The sequence below is a fragment of the Podarcis muralis genome, chromosome 16, assembly GCF_964188315.1.
Source record: "Podarcis muralis chromosome 16, rPodMur119.hap1.1, whole genome shotgun sequence".
Classification (NCBI taxonomy): Eukaryota; Metazoa; Chordata; class Lepidosauria; order Squamata; family Lacertidae; genus Podarcis; species Podarcis muralis.
Window position 1 is genome coordinate 40,215,162 of NC_135670.1, and position 21,062 is coordinate 40,236,223.

The 21,062-nt window shown below is 44.8% G+C and overlaps 1 protein-coding gene across 1 annotated transcript in view; it reads left to right on the top strand.

The window, feature by feature from the left end:
- The window catches only part of AACS (acetoacetyl-CoA synthetase), a 56,707-nt gene that overhangs the window by 15,784 nt on the left and 19,861 nt on the right, over positions 1-21,062 (top strand). Inside the window, exons 5-12 of the mRNA XM_028709357.2 lie at positions 921-1,018; positions 9,689-9,803; positions 11,210-11,291; positions 12,248-12,395; positions 14,531-14,611; positions 16,068-16,192; positions 19,380-19,444; positions 20,348-20,470. Of these exons, the coding sequence (XP_028565190.1) occupies positions 921-1,018; positions 9,689-9,803; positions 11,210-11,291; positions 12,248-12,395; positions 14,531-14,611; positions 16,068-16,192; positions 19,380-19,444; positions 20,348-20,470 (837 nt within the window). The remainder of the gene's footprint in view (positions 1-920; positions 1,019-9,688; positions 9,804-11,209; positions 11,292-12,247; positions 12,396-14,530; positions 14,612-16,067; positions 16,193-19,379; positions 19,445-20,347; positions 20,471-21,062) is intronic.

Genomic DNA, 21,062 nt, shown 5'->3' on the forward strand with positions numbered 1-21,062 from the left:
GGAGCCAGCGTACAGCTTCCGGGTCATGTGGCCAGCATGACTAAGCCGCTTCTGGCGAACCAGAGCAGCACACGGAAACGGCGTTTACCTTCCCACCAGAGTGGTACCTATTTATCTACTTGCACTTTGACGTGCTTTCGAACTGCTAGGTTGGCAGGAGCAGGGACCGAGCAACGGGAGCTCACCCCATCACGGGGATTCAAACCGCCCACCTGATCGGCAAGTCCTAGGCTCTGTGGTTTAACCCACAGCACCACCCGCATCCCTCCTAAGTCATTAAGGGCTTTATATATCCATAGCAACACCTTGAACTTGGATAGGTAGCATATTTTGCAGCTATTTATTCGCACAATATTAAAGCAACTGAAATTACAACAATAAAATGAAACTTAATGGTGCAGCTCAGAAATGAATGACTGGAAAACAAGCATCCTTTGCCAAATTCCCTCAATATTGTCCACACTGACTGGCAGCCGCTCTCCAGGGTTTTGGGTAGAAGGACATTCCCAGCCCTTCTTGGAGATACCAGGGATTGAACCTGGAACCTTCTGCATGTAAAGCAGATGGTCTGCCTTTAATCTGTGGTCTTTTTGCATGCTATGCTGTTTGAGGTGCAGTGATAGGCTGTGGAAGGAGGGGAGGGGGAGAGGAAAAGCTTGGGATCTGCGCCTCTTGGGCCAACCTGCCTCTTGCTTGACAAACATTGGCCAAGATCCCTTGCTGGAGCTCTGGGTTTCCACCTTGGCTCCCTCCTGCCCACCGGCTGCACATGGGGGAATCTGATTCACCAAGTTGGAGAAGTGACAAGAAGTGTTCTAGCACGATGGGCTTCTTGGAATGGGGGCTTGCTTGCCGTCATGCCACCTGGGTGCAGGCTTCCTCCAGTGTTGTAACCACTGCAATTCCTAAACCTGTCCTAGGCTACTTGCCCAACGGCATCCATGCGGTAGAAGCAATGTTGGCCGCAGCGAGCATTGGCGCCATCTGGAGTGCAACGTCGCCGGACTTTGGCATCAACGTAAGTAACTCCTTGCAGCTCTTGTTCCGAGGAACCGTTGCCCCTTCCGGAATGCTGCTCCCGGGGAAAGGCACCTGGTGCTGTCGTGACCAGCTTTTAGGTGCCAGTCAGACATTTTTATTTTGCCAAACTTTTGGTGGTTAAATCAGCCTCTGCTGTACTGCTCAGCCATAAGAGTGCTGAGGGCAGATCTTTTATTTTTAATTTGCCTCTTAGTTAATTTTGCTTGCTTGTATTTTAACTTGAGATTAGATCACTTTGAGACTTTTATTTCTGCATAAAGCGACCAGCACATGCAGTGAATAACAGAGGGTGATCATCGTCATCTTCTGTTCCCAACCGGCACTCTGCTACACTGGTTCAAAAGTGATGAATTTGTTGTTTTATTTTATTTTAAAATAAAGGCCTTTGCGGATGATTTGATAATAATTGCAGAAAACCCAGAAGAAAGTATACAGAAAATATTAGGGAAAAAATGTTGAATTTGGGAAAGTGGCAGGATTTAAAATAAATAAAAATAAAAGCAATATGTTAGCCAAAAACATGTCTTTACAAGAAAAAAAAGAATTACAAATAAATTCAGGATTGACGATAAGGTTAAATATCTGGGAATCTGGCTAACATACAAAAACAGTAATTTTTTCAATGACAATTATTCAAAAATTTGGAAATAAATTAAAAAGTAGTTGGAAATTTGGGACTGGTTGAAATTATCATTGCACTGTAGAATCTCAGCAGTAAAGATGAATGTACTTCGCAAGATGGTAGAATCATAGAATCATAGAATCATAGAATCATAGAGTTGGAAGAGACCACAAGGGCCATCGAGTCCAACCCCCTGCCAAGCAGGAAACACCATCAGAGCACTCCTGACATATGGTTGTCAAGCCTCTGCTTAAAGACCTCCAAAGAAGGAGACTCCACCACACTCCTTGGCAGCAAATTCCACTGTCGAACAGCTCTTACTGTCAGGAAGTTCTTCCTAATGTTTAGGTGGAATCTTCTTTCTTGTAGTTTGGATCCATTGCTCCGTGTCCGCTTCTCTGGAGCAGCAGAAAACAACCTTTCTCCCTCCTCTATGTGACATCCTTTTATATATTTGAACATGGCTATCATATCACCCCTTAACCTCCTCTTCTCCAGGCTAAACATGCCCAGCTCCCTTAGCCGTTCCTCATAAGGCATCATTTCCAGGCCTTTGACCATTTTGGTTGCCCTCCTCTGGACACGTTCCAGTTTGTCAGTGTCCTTCTTGAACTGTGGTGCCCAGAACTGGACACAGTACTCCAGGTGAGGTCTGACCAGAGCAGAATACAGTGGCACTATTACTTCCCTTGATCTAGATGCTATACTCCTATTGATGAGGCCCAGAATTGCATTGGCTTTTTTAGCTGCCGCGTCACACTGTTGGCTCATGTCAAGTTTGTGGTCAACCAAGACTCCTAGATCCTTTTCACATGTACTGCTCTCAAGCCAGGTGTCACCCATCTTGTATTTGTGCCTCTCATTTTTTTTGCCCAAGTGCAATACTTTACATTTCTCCCTGTTAAAATTCATCTTGTTTGTTTTGGCCCAGTTCTCTAATCTGTCAAGGTCGTTTTGAAGTGTGATCCTGTCCTCTGGGGTGTTAGCCACCCCTCCCAGTTTGGTGTCATCTGCAAATTTGATCAGGATGCCCTTGAGTCCATCATCCAAGTCGTTGATAAAGATGTTGAATAAGACCGGGCCCAAGACAGAACCCTGTGGCACCCCACTAGTCACTCTTCTCCAGGATGAAGAGGAACCATTGATGAGCACCCTTTGGGTTCGGTCAGTCAGCCAGTTACAAATCCACTGAGTGGTAGCATAGTCAAGACCGCATTTTACCAGCTTCTTTACAAGAATATCATGGGGCACCTTGTCAAATGCCTTGCTGAAATCAAGGTAGACTACATCCACTGCGTTCCCTTCATCTACCAGGCTTGTAATTCTGTCAAAAAACGAGATCAGGTTAGTCTGACATGACTTATTTTTCAGAAATCCATGCTGACTATTGGTGATCACAGCATTCCTTTCTAGGTGCTCACAGACTGTTTGCTTAATGATCTGCTCCAGAATCTTCCCTGGTATTGATGTCAGACTGACTGGGCGGTAATTATTTGGGTCCTCTCTTTTCCCCTTTTTGAAAATAGGGACAACATTTGCCCTCCTCCAGTCTGCCGGGACTTCGCCTGTTCTCCAGGAATTCTCAAAGATGACTGCCAGTGGTTCTGAAATCACATCTGCCAGTTCTTTTAATACTCTTGGATGCAGTTCATCTGGCCCTGGAGACTTGAATACATCTAGACTAGCCAAGTATTCTTGTACTATCTCCTTAGTTATTCTGGGCTGTGTTTCCTCTGCTGAATCATTTGCTCCAAATTCTTCAGGTCGGGCATTGTTTTCTTTATCGGAGAAGACTGAGGCAAAGAAGGCATTGAGGAGTTCAGCCCTTTCTGTGTCCCCTGTTTGCATTTCACCATCTTCTCCTCTGAGTGACCCCACGGTTTCTTTGTTCTTCCTTTTGCTACGAACATACCCATAAAAGCCTTTTTTGTTGCTTTTAACCTCTCTAGCAAGCCTGAGTTCATTTTGTGCTTTAGCTTTTCTGACTTTGTGTCTACACGTGCTGGCTATTTGTTTGAATTCCTCTTTGGTGGTTTCCCCCCTTTTCCATTTTTTGTACACATCCTTTTTTAATCTTAACTCAGTTAAAAGTTCTTTAGATAGCCACCCTGGCTTCTTTATGCACCTTCCATGTTTCCGTCTCATTGGTATTGCCTGAAGTTGTGCTTTTACTATCTCCCTCTTAACAAACTCCCAGCCATCTTGAACTCCCTTCCCTTTTAGTATTACTGTCCATGGGATCTCACCCAGCACTTCCCTAAGCTTTATGAAGTCGGCTTTCTTAAAGTCGAGAAATTGAGTCCTAGTATGCTTGGCTGCTCCTTTCCGCTGTATAGTAAACTTCAGAAGAGCATGATCACTCGCGCCTAATGATCCTTCCACTTCTACCCCACTAACCAGGTCATCAACATTGGTTAGGACCAGATCTAAAATGGCTGTTCCTCTTGTTGCTTCTCCCACTTTCTGGACAATGAAGTTGTCTGCAAGGGCAGTGAGGAATCTGTTTGACCTTATGCTCTTGGCTGAGTTTGACATCCAACAAATATCCGGGTAATTGAAGTCCCCCATTACTACTATCTCCCTTCCTTTTGCATGCTTGGCCATCTGTTCCAGGAAGGCATCATCTATGTCCTCCGTTTGGCTTGGGGATCTATAGTAAACTCCCACAATGAGGTCACTGTTATTCTTCTCTCCCTTAATTTTGACCCAAATGCTCTCACTTTGGCTTTGAGGTTCTAAATCTTGGATCTCTTCACAGGTATACACATCCCTGACATATAACGCCACTCCTCCTCCTTTCTTGTCTGGTCTGTTTCTTTGAAATAGATTGTATCCCTCCATTATTACATTCCAATCGTGGGATTTATCCCACCAGGTTTCAGTGATTCCTATTATGTCATATTTAGTTTGCTGTACCAGGAGCTCAAGCTCATCTTGTTTATTTCCCATGCTTTGCGCATTAGTGTACAGACATTGAAGTCCATTAATCATTCCCCCGTGTCTCTTATTTAAGGATTTTCTCCTCCCACCACTAGGTCTGCATGCTCTTTGCTCCATTCGGTCTATGACATTTGGATGATCATCTTCATCAATTGATAGACTCCTACCTTCAGGAGCACTGTCTCCCTCCCCCACATTAGTCAGTTTAAAGCCCTCCTGATGAGGTTTCTGAGATTTTTTGCAAAAACATTCCTCCCAACCGTTGTGAGGTGCAGCCCATCGCTTGCCAGAAGTCCATCTTCAAGAAACTGCATTCCGTGATCTAAGAATCCAAACCGTTCCTGTTTGCACCATTTGCGAAGCCAGTTGTTCACTTCCACTATTTTTCCCTCTCTCCCTGGGCCACGTCGTTCAACTGGGAGGACAGATGAGATGACAATTTGTGCATTTAATTGCTTCAATTTCCTGCCCAGAGCCTCGTAATCTCTTTTGATCTTCTGGAGGCTATTGCTTGCAGTGTCATTGGTTCCCACATGAACCAAGAGGAAGGGGTATTTGTCAGTGGGTTTTATGATTCCTTGCAGTCGTTCAGTTACATCTTGGATCTTAGCCCCGGGGAGACAGCACACTTCCCGAGACATCTTGTCAGGCCCACAGATCACTGCTTCTGTTCCCCTCAGTAGGGAATCCCCTATCACCACTACACGCCTCCTCTTAGGTCTGGTCGGGGTTCTTCTGTGAGCTGTCGGTTCCAAGGTCGCCTGGACATTCCCAGAGGACTGCCTTTGCTCCTCGTCTTCATATACCTGATCGACTGTAATGAGGGAGAGATCCTCAAATGGAGTCTGCTCTTCGTCTTCCATGCTAGGGGAAAGGACCTCAAAGCGATTGCGTATTTCTAAACAATCAGAGCGAACCCTGGGCCTCCTACTTCTTTGAGTCACGTTTCTCCATATATCTGGCTCCTGTGTTGGTGAACTAGCCACCTTCTCAGGGGAGTCCCCTGTCTCTTCCTTGGTGGAGACGGTGTGCTCTGTTGCTTCCAAGAAGAGTTCCAGCTCTCTAATTCTTTGGAGCGTAGCTACACGTTCCTCCAGTTGCTGGACTTTGTCTTTTAAGAGGGCAATCAACATGCAATTGCTGCAGGTAAAGCTGCCTGCAACCTTTGGCAAGATGGCAAACATTGCGCAGGAACCACAGGCGACTGCAGCTGTTCCCTCACCCTCCATCTTGGGAACGTGTCGTTGGGGGTGACTACAGTGGTCCTCTATCATAAAAAGTGTGGAGACAGGACAAATAAATCCCTCCCAAAAAACCTAGGTCTCCCCCAACAAATGTTTGAGACTAGCTCCCCTAAATCTAAAATATGGATCAAACTGCGTTTGATCCATGGTGTTCTTATTTAAAATGATACTGGTGGTTGGGATGCTTTAAAAGCTGGCAAAAAGACCTATCAAGATTTATTTGGCAATATAAAAAACTGAGAATTCAACACAAACTACTAATAGATAGTAAAAACAGAGGGGGAATGGCATTACCTGATTTGAAATTGTGCAGTGGTACCTCAGGTTACATATGCTTCAGGTTACAGACTCCGCTAACCCAGAAATAGTACCACGGGTTAAGAACTTTGCTTCAGGATGAGAACAGAAATCACGTAGCAGCGGGAGGCCCCATTAGCTAAAGTGGTGCTTCAGATTAAGAACAGTTTCAGGTTAATAATGGACCTCCAGAACAAATTATGTTCTTAACCCAAGGTACCACGTATTATGATTCAGCCTGTCTAAATTGGTTAAAGGAACGGATAACATTGGAAAATGCTGGCCTATTGGATTTAGAAGGTTTTGACAATTCTTACGGGTGGCATGCGTAGTTGGGTTATCAAAAGGTGAAAGTCAATAGAGGCTTCCTTATCCATATTATAAGGAAACCTTTAAAGTGTGGGAAAGATATAAAGATTTAGTAAAACCTAAAACCCTTTGGTGGCTATCGCCTTTGAAGGCCTTAGCAGTCAAGATGAAAAATATGGAAACAACCTGGGCTTAGTATAAAGACCTGTTAGAAGAAAAAGGTAACAAATTGAAACTGAAAGATTATGAGGAACTGAAAGATTATGACAGGATGGATTCAATACCATCAACTAAATGAAATATCCAAATTACCGTATTTTTCGCTCTATAAGACGCACCAGACCACAAGACGCACCTAGTTTTTGGAGGAGGAAAACAAGAAAAAAAATATTCTGAATCTCAGAAGCCAGAACAGCAAGAGGGATCGCTGCGCAGTGAAAGCAGCAATCCCTCTTGCTGTTCTGGCTTCTGGGATAGCTGCGCAGCCTGCATTCGCTCCATAAGACACACACACATTTCCCCTTACTTTTAAGGAGGGAAAAAGTGAGTCTTACAGAGCAAAAAATACGGTAAATAAAAAACAGGTTTTGCAAAAGAAGAGTCAATGATAGATAAAAGAATTAATACAGAATAAGAGGAAAATAATTTCTAAAATGTATGGATTCCTCTTGCAATGGGAGGTCAAAGATGAACAAAAAAGAGTTAATGATCAAGTGGGCAATGGATTTTAGGGAAATTATTCAATTATTGGCATGGGAAAGGTTATGGAACAAAGATTAGAAATTCACTGCTTTAAAAGAAAATCTTTAAAAGAAAATCTTTTAAAGATGTTTTTCAGATGCTGTATAACACCTAGTAAGATATCCAAAATGTACAAAGCAAGCTCTGAAATGTGTTGGAGGTGTAATCAGGCGGAGGGGCCCTGCAAAAAAATTAAGAGCTTCTGGGATATGGTGTATGAAAAATTGAAAAAAATATTTAAATAAACTTTTATAGAGAGACCAGAAGCCTTTTTATTGAACATGCTAGAATCAGATATCTTAAATGAAAATAAGAAAATATTCTTATACACAGCCATGGCAGCAAAAATATTAATTGCCAAAAATTGGAAAAGTGATATAAAGGTAAAGGTAAAGGTACCCCTGCCCGTACGGGCCAGTCGTGTCCGACTCTGGGGTTGTGCACCCATCTCACTTAAGAGGCTGGGGGCCAGCGCTGTCCAAGGACACTTCCGGGTCACGTGGCCAGCGTGACAAAGCTGCATCTGGCGAGCCAGCGCAGCACACGGAAACGCCGGAAAAAGTGATATAGTACCAACTAAAAAAGGATAAATTATTCAATTATTTTGAGCTGGTGAAAATGACAGACACAATTGGGGGACAGTCCAAGTTAAAATCCCCAAAAGAGTGGGGAATGTATAAAGAGTATCTTTAAAAACTGTGTCCTCAAATAAAAACCTGGACTTGCTTTGAGTAATTTTTGCAAAATAAAATACCGGTAAGGGTTACAAGTATATTATATGGAGAAAGATAGTAATGATAAAGTGAGAAAGAAGTAGTTTACCAAGAAAGGAAAATCAGAACAGCATTGAGGAGGAAGGAAGTCTGTAAGAACAGAATAAGGATTGGGAACAGAAAAGGAGATAACATGAGTCCATTTGTAATATCTTTAGGATTTATGGTTATATGTTTGTAACTTATCTTTGTGTGCGTTCTCTTTTTGTTTTTCCTTTGTTTTTGTTTATGTTTTGAGTGTTTATGTGTTGTCACAAAATTCAATAAAAAGCACTTTTTAAAAAATTTGGTTTGAGGAGGCCTGGCTTTCAATGACTGCCAGGTGGGAGGTCCTGAATCTCTCATTTCCTTTGCACTTAATCTACCACACAAAAGCCCTGAGAGATAGAAATGGGATAACATGTGCTGCGCTGAACGCTTTGGATGAGAAATGTAATGTTAATTACAGCCAGAATTTTTTTTATTACAGTGGTACCTCTGGTTGTGGACATGATCCATTCCGGGGTTCCATTTGCACCCCTAAAAGTCCGCAACAAGAGCGGCACTTCTGCGCATGTGCAAAGCGCGATAGAGCGCTTTTACTTCTGCGCATGTGCGAACTGTGCAGTGAAACCCGGAAGTAAACACTTCCGGCTTTGCCGCATTCTTAACCCGAAAAAACGCAACATGAAGCGTTTGCAAGAAGAGGTATGACTAAATTATTTATATTAAATAATATAAACACTCTTTACTTCTTGAAGTTGGCCACTGGGGGGTAGCATAACCCCATTTTCATCAACCGAAGGCATGGCTGTTCAAGAAACTGTAACTTAAATGAGAGAATTTATGGTGACTAGTTTCACCCATCTCCCCACCCCTTTCATTCTGCAGTGCTTTGTTGTCCCCTCCTGCTGCACAATTTTATTTTTATTTTAGCTCAATGAGAAGAGCCACACTTTTTCACGGCACCAGTATTTAGCAAAGCACAAAATCATCCTCTTCCCACCCTGCCTGATGGGTTTAATTTCCAGTAGGCTGTGAGTTCAGCTTTCTCCATAGAACTTTTTCGGTGCCAGAACAGGGGAGCACAACCTCCAGGTGTTGTTGGGCTACACCTCCCTTCATCCTGCTCAATGGCTATGCTGCTTGGGGCTCCTGGGAAACGTCCGGAGGGCCGCAGGTTGTGCCCCCCTGGCCTAGAAGCAGCCCTGGAACTTTTTAACCAGGGGGGAGGAAACAGGGCTCTAGCTCCCATCCCCACCGACCAGGCTGGCGGAGGCTAAAGGGAGTTGGGAGTCCGGCAGCCTCGGGAGGGCATCCTGTTTGCTACTCTTGGGTTAAACAGCCTGCTCAAACAAGCTCCCATAAACCACAGTTTGCTCCTTTTGAACAAACCAGGGTTTCTCCATATTTGGGTGTAGCAAGGAACTCTTGTTATTTTAAAAGCAGAAGCAAAGGCTTCTCATTTCCTCCTTGCACGGCAGCAGAGGAGGAAGAAAATTGGCTGTTGCTCCTGCACATCATTGTAAACCAGGGAAGGAGAATGGGATCTGTGGTCCACAAGTGGAGGGCGCCATGTTAGTTATTCCTGCTTTAATGTTAGATTTGAAAGGGCTATGAAAATAGTTCTTTTGCGACAAGGATAATGTTTAAAGAGTCCCAGCGTTTTGCAATCTGGGGGAAACCAATGTTCTCACTTATTCCTGTTAATGGCTGTATTAATGTCTGTCTGTCTCCTTCAGGGTGTGCTGGACAGATTTTCCCAAATTCAGCCCAAGTTGATCTTTTCTGTTGAAGCTGTCATTTACAACGGGAAAAAACACAATCACTTGGAAAAGCTTCAGAACGTCGTAAAGGGTACTGGCTGCCTTGCACACTTGTGGGAATTGTTGAATATGGGGCATTGCTTCTCTTTCCATCCCTTCATTAATGGAGATTAATAGCTTTGCGTCTGAGGTGTACAACACTGCCCAGCCCTCTGGTGCCTGAAAGTGGCTGCATATGTACCACTGCTAAAGTCCTAGTTGCAGGGCCGGCCCTATGATGAGGCAGAGTGAGGCAGCTGCTTCAGGCAGCAGATGCTGAAAGACAGGAAGGGGACAGAGCTGTGAGTGCCCTGGGGCCTGCCCTGTGCTCCCTATACAACCTGGCTGCCCTCGGGCACAGGGAAATATACTTTTCTTCCACCAGTATTGGGGTAAGGTTCAACTGCCAATCCAGTTGGCTTCTGCATGTGCCTTGTGGGAGGGTGCTATCTTGTCCTTTGCCTCAGGCAGCAAAACGTCTTGAGCCGGCCCTGCCTGGTTGGTTTCTTATGCCTTGCCTGAGCTGTCGGACTTCAGCACCTGGTGCTGTGCAAAGCCCTGGACTGCAGACCTTAGACAGGTTTGTCCTTTGGCCCACTGGTGGGTCAGAGCTTGGGAGACTGGTCATATGGCTAGCTGTGCATGGCAGGCTGTGACAAGGGAAGCCTATGTGGTTTACACCTACTAGAGCTGCGCGGCCAATGCACAGCCACCATGGGGAGCACAAGGGGGTGAATGTGGGCTTCACAAAAACAGATTGCCATGCAGAGCAGTGCCTGCTTGTGCCCTTGGCAGCAACAAGCCTCCTGTATAATCTAAATAACATTAACCATTTGCTCTATTGGGAAGGAGCGATCCTAAACTGTGGAATCATTTCCACAAGATGTGGTGATGGCCACCAGCTTAAATTGCTTTAGAAAGGGATCAGGCATGACTATCTTCAATTGCTGCAAGGTAGCAGTGGAGGAGAGTTATTGCACCTGCATCCTGTATGTTGGCTTCCCATAGGCATTTTGTTCAGCCTTTGGTCTGATCCAGCACGGCTTTTATTATGTTCTTAATGATCACAGGTGCTCCCCACTTTTCTTCCTTTGCTCCTCTTGCATGTCTGGCTTCAGCAGACATTTTCTGGTTTGTTAAACCTGAGTTCCCTGTGACATCAAGAGTTGAGAAACAGCAAACTAGGGTCAAGCTGGCAATCCTGGTTGGTAGGGAGTGTGGAAATCGGTTTCCCAGTTCTGAAACCATGGAAAACTGTGGTTCAACAAACAATGGACTCTCCACTGAAGAGGACATGAGAGGTGGAAAAGGAGAAACTAAATTCATTACTACTCCAGTAATATTTAACGTGTGGTCTGGGTCACTGTCGAGCAAACTATGGTTATAGGAAGACACTTTAAAAGTGGAAACAGCTGTCATTTCTCTCCATTTAACCATTGAATTTTTGCTTTTTTTCAGGACTCCCAGATCTAAAAAAAGTTGTAGTGATCCCATACGTTTCCTCGAGAGAATCTGTAGACATTTCCAAAATTTCGCACAGGTATAAAGTGGACTGGACAAATGTACATCTATTTATCTATCTTTTTTTAAAGCAATTGGTGTCATTGAATCCAGAATATATTTTACTTTATATTTAATTGGAGGCTGCGGAATTTAGTCTTCTGGTTTGTGAATCTGACTGGTGGGCTTCTCAGATATTTTCAAGGTGGGTCATTTTGTGTGCCCACTCAGAAGCCAACAGGCAAGGGTTGCGGAAGGGACAGGCTCTTGAGTGTTTGCTCAAATTTTGGAGAGAGAGTAGAAAACAATGGACTAGTTAGAAGTGGTTTTTGGAGCAGCAAAAGGCTTGTTTGGCTTCTTTCGTTACCGGGGTTGTGGCACTTAATTTGCCAAGAAATTGAGAGAAAGAGTGTGTGTGTTATATAATGTGAGTTATATAAATAATAAGCTATTATTATTATTATTTGATGTTTAATGTGTTGGAAGCCACCCAGAGTAGCTGTTGGCATATACTTCTTCTTCTTCTTCTTCTTCTTCTTCTTATTATTATTATTATTATTAACAGCTTAATGCCCAGATCCAGATGACTTCTGAGTGGCTTACAAAACATGAAAACCAGCTGCACAGTATTGTTACCATACAGAATGATTAAAAATACACCATGGCCCCAGAAAATTGCCCAGAAGGTAATGAGGCCCTCAGGTTGAGGCAGGTTCCCCCCTCCTGGGCTCGAGTGTCAGGTTAGGCCCTGGGAGCCCAGCATTCAGATCTGTTCTCGGCCATGGAAGGCCCCTGGGTGACCTTGGCCAGCCACTGTCTTTCTGCCTGGCCTCCCTCACAGGGTGGTTGTGATGATCCAGGGGGCAAGGAGGAGAAGCACGGGTGCCGCTTTGAGAAAAGTCATAATAAATTAATAAATACAAAATAAATGTCACAAAGGTTTGAGAGTGATATTAATTCTCCCTCCCCTCCATTTCTTTCTTCTTCTTTGTTCAGCGTCTTTCTAGAAGACTTTCTTGCAGCGGGGAAGGGAGATCAAGCCCCGCAGCTAGAGTTCGAGCAGCTTCCTTTCAGCCATCCTCTTTTCATCATGTATTCATCTGGCACAACAGGAGCTCCAAAATGCATGGTTCACTCCGCAGGGGTAGGTCATGTTGCTGTTTGGGGTTGTGGAGGCTCTGCACAGTAGGTTGTCGGTTAACAAGCAACCGGAGAGGCATTTCCCCCACCTTCCAACAGACTGAATTTGCTGGGTGGATTTTGCTTGGTGGACTTGTGCTGCATCTACACACCTGGGAGAACTGAGGAGTAAGAGGCCTGCGGAGACAGTATGGGCTGTACCACTTTAGACTCTGGACAGGGGGAAATCACAACTTTGAAAAACTCCTTGCAAGGAGAAAATCTGCACAGCAAAGGCTGGGATAGAATTTCTTTTCCCAAAGAAATCTACCGGTAACAATAGTCAGGCTCTGGAACTCGCTCCCCCTGGAGGCAAAGATGGCCACCAATTGGGAGGGTTTTCAAAGGAGGGATAGACAGATTCATGGAGTAGAGGGTTCAATTGCTGCTGGCCAGGATGCCTGTGCAACTTCACAAGCTCATCAGAAAAATCTGGGAGAGATAGGAGATCCCAGCAGACTTTTGGGATGCCAGAATTATCAATCTCTAAAAAAGGTGACGGAACGGATTGTAGAAACTATTGAGGCATCTCTTTATTAGCTGTGGCCGGCAAAATTCTTGCAGGGATCTTAGCAAACCGTCTCTTAACAATATCCAAGGTGACCCTCCCTGAATCCCAAAATGGTTTTAGACCTTCTAGGGGGTTTTAACAATGAGTCCATAAGTGACTGTGGAGGCCAATTCATCTTGAGTTTGAATGTCTTCAAAGCCCATGACACCTTTGGTAAAGGCTGTTCTCCAACTGGCGCACTCGCAGGCCAGTGTTTCCCAGTTGTCGGTGTTTATACTACATTATTTTAGATTTGCCTTGAGACAGCCTTCAAACCACTTTTATTGATCACCAGCATTACGCTTTCCATTTTTAAGTTCAGATGTCAGCACTGTGACACTCAAAAACAGAATAGGAGTTTGTTGGTTTTAGCAATAAACTGGCTGAACATAAAACTACTGCAGAACATTCCTTGTTCGCTACTTCATTCTCCCCATCCCTGTGGTTTGCACAATTTACATTCTTTGTTTGAAAAAAGTCCTCAAACCCCACCCTCCCCGGTAATCATTGTAGACCCTATTTTTACCAGCACATATTTGGATTTACTTAAAACCCCCTCCCAATACTTCCATCAGAGGCGAGGTTGTAAAGAGGATAGGTGGGAAGCAGAACTTGGATATAATAGAGTCATAGAATTGTAGAGTTGGAAGGGACCACGAGGGTCATCTAGTCCAACCCAGCGGTGGAGCATAGGCTTGCGCTGCCTGGGATGGGTGCATGGGGTGCTCCCCCGAGGGGGGAGGGGGCAGAAGATGCCCTCCCACGCGCCACAGTTCAGGGAAGGAAACGGGCGGCGAAGCTGCTGCTCACTCGCCCCCTGCTCTCCGCTACTGGGTCAGACATGCCTGGCGGTGGCGCTACTGCATCTGGGCACGAAGCGCCAACGCCAAGGCGTGTACGCAGCAGCCTGGCCACCCACTCTCCTGCTCTCTGCCACCAGCTCAACCCTGACCCGGCAACGGGGCCCACTCACAGCCCCATTGCGTTGCGTTTGTTGACTGAACTAAAAAGTTTCAATACGTATTATGTTGACTTGTTGAGGTTAATTATTTGTCAGACGAAGTTATTAAGCTAGTTTTAAATGTTATTTTTTCAAATTTTTATTTATTTTAAAAACACATATTTTTGCCATTTTGTCACCCTCCTTAGTGATGACACCCGGGGCGGCCTGCACCCACCACACACCCCCTCCTACATCAGTGGTCCAGCCCCCTCCAATGCAGGAATCTCTTGCCCAATGTGGGGCTCAAACCCACAACCCTGCGATTAAGAGTCTCATGCTCAGTGGCAATATTGAACTAAGCCATACCCGGAGTAGACCCACAGCAGTTGCTGGACTTACTCCGAGTATGGCTTGGATGGATCCTACTCACAGGTCTCCAGCTTGCGTTTGAGTTGCACAAGCTCTGTAGCTGCACCCGAGGCATCCTTTGGATAAAGCCAGCCCTGCAAGGTGGGGGTTAGGCTGAGAGATAGTGGCTGGTTCATAGTCCACCCAGTCTAACTATTACACCTTGCTTTGTATGTCCGTCTTTTTTCTTTTAAACCAGGGGACGTTAATTCAGCATTTGAAAGAGCACCTCCTCCATGGTAACATGTCCAGCAGTGACAACATCATGTACTACACAACAGTAAGTGCTGTTAATTGTATTTTTGCTAAGGCTTTCAACACAGCCTGCATGGGGTTTGCCATGTTTATTCTTTTCTTGAAGAAAAGCATGACTTCTATGACCCAGATAAGCAATAATGATGCAAGTGTGCATAAATTGGCTTATTTTAGGTAATTTATTTGGCGGGGGAGTGCAAATGTGGGGAACGTTCACCTGGCCTTTTGATCCTTCATGCTGCAGATAAAATTGCTTTTGCATGGCATGGCTAACCTTTCAATCCCAAAAGTTCACTTTTAAAATCAAGCAACAGTCTTATTTTGTCTGAGTTGACTGATTCTGAGTTTTGACCGATTTGATCCATTAACAATTACCTTTGCATATGAGCGAAGGGCAGCTCAGACAAGCGAAAAAACACGTTTGTTTTCTGAGCCCCCCATGTGGATTGTGGCAGGCATTTGGGGGACATTCCCGCTTGTGAGAAATGGTGCCTCCTAAAATGGTATTTGCCTCCTGCAGCATGTGAGCTGTTGCCCAATGAATTGAGGCACCTTTTTGGTTACAGAGGAAGCTGCTTTATACTGAGTTAGACCTTGGCCCACCAAGCTCAGTGCAGCCCACACTGACTAGCAGCAGCTCTTCAGAGTCTAGGAATCTTTCCCAGTCCTTCTTGGAGATGCCAGGGTTTGAACCCAGGGCCTTCTGTACACAGAGCAGTTGCTCTACCCCTGAGCTACATCCCGTGCAAAATTGGAAGCTGCCAGAAGGCTCAGGATTGTCCACACTGACTGGCAACAGCTCTCCAGGGTTTCAGGAGAGCTTCATTACCTATGAACCCCAAAATTTGGGATCCCCTCCAAAGTTGTACCAAAGTTTGGCACTCATTCTGCAGTGAAAACAGCACGTTTTGCAGCACCCTCCAAATCTGGTATATCAGACCAGGGTTTGTTGTTAACACTCCCACATTTTCCAAATAACTTTAAACTAGTGCCAAAGTTTTGCAGTTGTTTTGCAGCAAAAACCTTACATTTTGCACTGAAACCCCTGCGTTTTGCAGTGCCCCCCAAACCCAAGTAATTGATACTCAAACCAGGGGGCATAGGTATCAGCCCCAAACCCAACATTGTCTGATTCACTCCAGACTGACAGTGTTGGATTTTTGGGTGTTAACTATAAACCCTAGTTTGATGTATCAGTTACTCAGTTTGGGTGCTGCTGCAAAATGCAGGTTTTTCGCTGCAAAATGACTGCAAATCTTTGGCACAGCTTTGGAGGGGATCCCAAATTTTGGGGTTTCTAGTTAATGAAGCTTTTCAGGAAGGACATATATTACCTGTAGGCAGGGTCTCATGACGGCACATACATTTTACACACCTGTGTCCTTGAGAAGAAGTGCGAGATTAGCTTCACAGGTCTGGAAATAGGTGAGGGAGGTGACTATCATGGATAAAGCTAACGTGCATTTCCCCACACTCCCTAGACTGGTTGGATGATGTGGAACTGGCTGGTTTCTGCTCTCGCTGTTGGTGCATCTGTGGTTCTGTATGACGGATCGCCGCTCGTTCCATCCCCCAATGTCCTCTGGGATTTGGTTGACCGACTAGGGTAGGTAGACATGGGTTCTGCTTTAGACAAAAAAGCACCCGTAAGTTATCCTGAAACAACTACTTGTGTGTGTGTTTGTTTAAAAAAGATGCTTCGGTTTCTAAGCTGTTTACAAGCTCCAGAGGTCAACCAGAATGTTTGATGCAGCAGAAACATGGAGGAGAGATAATAAGAGCTTACAATGGTGATTCCAGGAAGCGTTATATTGGAAGTGGATGCCTAGGTATTTAAAGTTTTTAACCTGTTCCAACGGGTTTCCACTGATCTCCCACCTATGAGGCTTCCAAGATCATGAGAAAACAAGCACTTTAGGTTTTGCAAAGTTCAGTTCCAGTCTGTTGGCTGTACAATATTCCTGGCAGCGGCACAGGAGTCGCTTCAAGCCAGCCCTTGTGCGAGAGACAATGAACGTGGATGGAGCTGAGCTTTGGGCAATGGCCATCCACCCCATGTAAACAGGGTGCAAGGTCGTTTAAGAAAAGGTTGAATAAATGCAGGACTAAGAAGTAACCTTGTTTTACCCCTTTGTTGGCAATGATTTGGGGGGTTAGCCTGCCTGACTGGGAGCATCTCACCTGGCAGCACATGGATGTGTGCAGTTTAGAACAACACTTATTTGACCCCAGTTATTTGACACAGAGGGGGAAACCTACAGATACAGTCCAAAGGAGCATAGGGAGAATTTTAAGAAGCAAGTGGTCCTCACTGACCTGGTGCAAAAAGATCTTGTCACCCGGAGGAGCCCTGGCTGCCTAGATAAAACATTATAGCCTCCTCACACACTCTTATTTGGGAGTAAGGCCCACTGAGTAGAGACGTAGTCATTTACTAGATGCAAGTCAGCAGCACCAGATGACCCCCTTGGCTAGGCGCTGGGGTGGCTTGCATCCTGCACCTTGCAGAGTCAGGCCCAGGCTGCCACCGGGCCCAGCACTGGCAGCAACAAAAAGCAGCTCTGCCTCACCCAACCCTACCCATTGGCACCCCACCACCGCACTTACCTGAGCTGGGGGTTCTGGATGATGGACTCTATCAGTCAAAACGGGAGTCTCAGCGACCGCCCTCTTCCCCCGGAAACAAACCAGGACTGCTCCAAGGAAACGCACATGGGGAAAAGGAGCGCTAGTCCCTGGTGGGCTGCCCCCTTACCCTTTTGTAATTGGCCAAGAGGATAGCCAGCCAATCAGGATTTTCTTTATTTAAAAATTTGATTTTCTTCTCACTTCCCTCTGTGCCCCCCATGCCTCATGCTATGCTCCCCCATTCACGAGATTTTCACCTATGGCCCCCTTGGAATATCCTGGAGCCCCTGGTTGGGAAACAGTGCCGTAAACTGCTGAAGTACACAGAAAGCTCTGATGGTGTTTCCTGCTTGGCAGGGGGTTGGACTCGTTGGCCCTTGTGGTCTCTTCCAACTCTATGATTCTATGATTCTAAGCGAGATACTTAAGGAGTGTTAGCCTTGGTCTCCAGGTGGCTCCAAGATAACTTGACAAAGCCTTTTAAATGGTTGCATGGGAACATTCTCGTGCCTTCGTTCCGCTTTCGCTCCACTTGATAAGAACCCGCGAAAAAACAAGGCTGTGACGTTACTTCAAAGTCACACTGCTTCTTCTGCACACACTCCTTTACATAACTCTTTGGTTTAGTAAATGGTTCCAGTGTGCAAACAAAAGCAAACCCACACATGTCTGTGCTCTTAAGTATGGATGCATCTTCAGCAAAAGGTAAATAAAATGTAGCGTTTGGGTAGTGCTGGTTTACAGTAGTTGTTGAGAAGTGATTTCCCGATTGAGCTTGGAACTGGTGGAGCTTCCATGCCTAGAGCTCTAGCACTGCACTCCCCTAACACCCCAGAGAACTCTTTGAGACTGTTGGATAAGGGGCAGCTTGGTGAATAATGATTCTTTTGTCTGGTGGTGGCAGAGCGCTCTAATGTGGGAAGTGTAGGGGCCAGGAGAGACTGGGACATAGCCAACACACTTCCTAAGAAGAGAATGACTTCCCTCAGGCAGATGGTAGAGACAGCAGAGCCTCATTGCAATGGTGGTTTTTATTTCACCTGCTGCTGTTATTAAAATTACTGGTCAAGGTCAGGTCAAACATTGATTGCTTATGGCGAATGGCGTTTGCAAAACTTCGTATGAACTTCCGAGAGATAATGATACATCTATTCACTGTTACAAATAGCTAAAAATACTGGGTCTGAAACACAGTAAATAAAAGCTAGAAGCAAGGATTTAAAAAAGAAAACAAAATAAGCAAGAAAGGAAATAAAATAATGGTCTGGTCAGGCCTTTGTCAGGACAATTTATGGCTGTCTCTGAAAATGTTTTTGCATAGATCCTTCTGCCAGCTAGTGGAGAAAGAGACCCTGCGAGTCACACACAAAAAGTCAAAAGCTGATGACTGGTAACATATTTTTTTTCGAAGCAAGGTGGGTGTGCCAGGTTTTGTATCGGGTAGAACTAGACTCTCAGATTGTGAGACCTGGTAGCTTTGCAGTTTAGACTACTGCAGTTTGACCCTCTTCAGCGCTCTCTTTGTAGGTTGCGCTTTACTCTTGTCTCATCTATTTTATGGATACTTTGGCAAAGTACAAATTTTGGCATAGTTTCTTGGCCCACCACAGTTCTGTGCTTTCTGAGTTATTGAATCATAGCTTCTTAAGTCCTGAACTAGCAAACTATGGATGCCAGGATTGGAATGAAGAGCTTAAAGCCAGAGCTTTTAAAACCCAGGTTGTTCCCATTCCAGTAACCATAGTCTGCCAGTTCAGGCGTACAGGAACTATTATTTATTAACCCAGGAAATGCTTATTTGCTGCTTACTACAAAATGACTTACAATGATTAAAAAACCCTAAATTAAAATACATCAAAAGATTTGTAAAAGAATAGTTAATAGTGCTTATATTGCAATAACATAAAAAGGACACATCCTACCCCACCCAGCTAAAAGATGAACTTGGGTTTAGAGCAAAATGCTTGGGTAAATAAGAACACCTTTGCCTGGCACCTCAAGGTTAATAGGGGTGGCACCAGGTGCATCTCCAGAGAAGGGATTCCATGGTTTGAGATCCCCCACTGAGAGACGGTCTGATCACATGTTGCCACCCTCCATTATTGTAAAATAAGAAATAGCAAAATGACCATAGTGAGTGACAATTGTTCCTTTTTTACTTGCAGTATCACCATCCTTGGGACAGGTGCCAAATGGCTGGCGGTGCTGGAAGAGAAGAACCTTAAACCATGTAAGCACCAAGATACTCTTTGAATTCTGTTTGCCTCTGGAACTGAACCACTTTGCTTCCCTCCCATTTCTAATTAGTTCCACAAAGGCATTATTGTTCCCCAATATAATAATAATAATAATAATAATAATAATAATAATAATAACAACAACAATAATAACAACAATAATAATAATAATTTATTTATACCCCGCCCATCTGGCTGAGTTTCCCCAGCACTCTGGGTGGCTTCCAATCAAGTGTTAAAACAACACAGCATTAAATATTAAAAACTTCCCTAAACAGGGCTGCCTTCAGATGTCTTTTAAAGATAGGATAGCTGCTTATTTCCTTCACATCTGAAGGGAGGGCATTCCACATGGTGGGCGCCACTACCGAGAAGGCCCTCTGCCTGGTTCCCTGTAACCTCACTTCTCGCAATGAGTGAACCGCCAGAAGGTCCTCGGAGCTGGATCTCAGTGTCCGGGCTGAACGATGGGGGTGGAGACGCTCCTTCAGGTATACAGGACCGAGGCCATTTAGGGCTTTAAAGGTCAGCACCAACACTTTGAATAGGTAGATAGTTACCACAATGGTGGGAGATGGAAACGTACTGGGAGTTGTTACTTTGCCCATGGATTGTGGAAGCACAGGAAGCAACCTTACACCAAGGCAGGAAGTAGGTCCATTTACTGTTGCATCAGGGGTGGGGAACCTGCAGCGCTCCCAGATGTTACTGGACTCCAACTCCCAGCAGCCCCAGCCAGGGAGGCCCATGGTAAGGCTTGATGGGAGTTGTAGTGCAGCTGTCTGTGTTGGTGGCCCATGTTCTAGAAGTTAACAGGAAACTTGGGGGGTCGGGGGCGGTGTTGATAATTGGCCAGGAAATAACAGTGTAACTCTGCCTGGTAATGTTGTTCCAAGGTGAAACTCATAACCTCCAAACGCTCCACACCATCCTGTCAACTGGCTCACCCCTCAAGCCTCAGAGCTACGAGTACGTCTACAAGCACATAAAGAGCAGCGTTCTGCTGGGATCCATATCAGGTAGGGGTTTTCTGAACTTGAGCCCTTGAATGTTTAGTGGGTTGGAAAGTTAGAGGGAGGAGGATGCAGTGGTTGCTAAGCAGTCCCCATTTTGGGTACTATTTTGCATCTCTTACATTGTCTTGTGTGGCCCAGAGGTGGGCAGAAGGCAGAAGGGGATCCACTGGTAGATCTGTGTGTTGATCGACAAGGATTCCCAATTCCTAGTTGTTTTAACAAGAGCAGCAGCAACATTTGGAAGAAGGTTTGAGCGGTAAAGAGCATTTACATTTATTCAGTTTTTCAAAAATTTACAGACAAATGAATTACAAAAACACAAATCACATACATTTCTAATACACATATATACACTTCCCTCCCTCCCCCTTTTGTGGTTATTTTAAAGTTTTACTATTTATACTCCATTTCGGCATAATCCATTAATTTAATTAGCCACTCTTCCTTGGTTGGTACTACATCTTCTTTCCATCTCTGGGCGAAAACCATTCTAGCTGCAGTTGTAGCATGCATAAACAATTGGGGGGAGGGGTCTTTTGGTATCTCAGTGTCTACTATCCCTGTAAGAAAAGTTTCTGGTTTTTATTGTTACCTT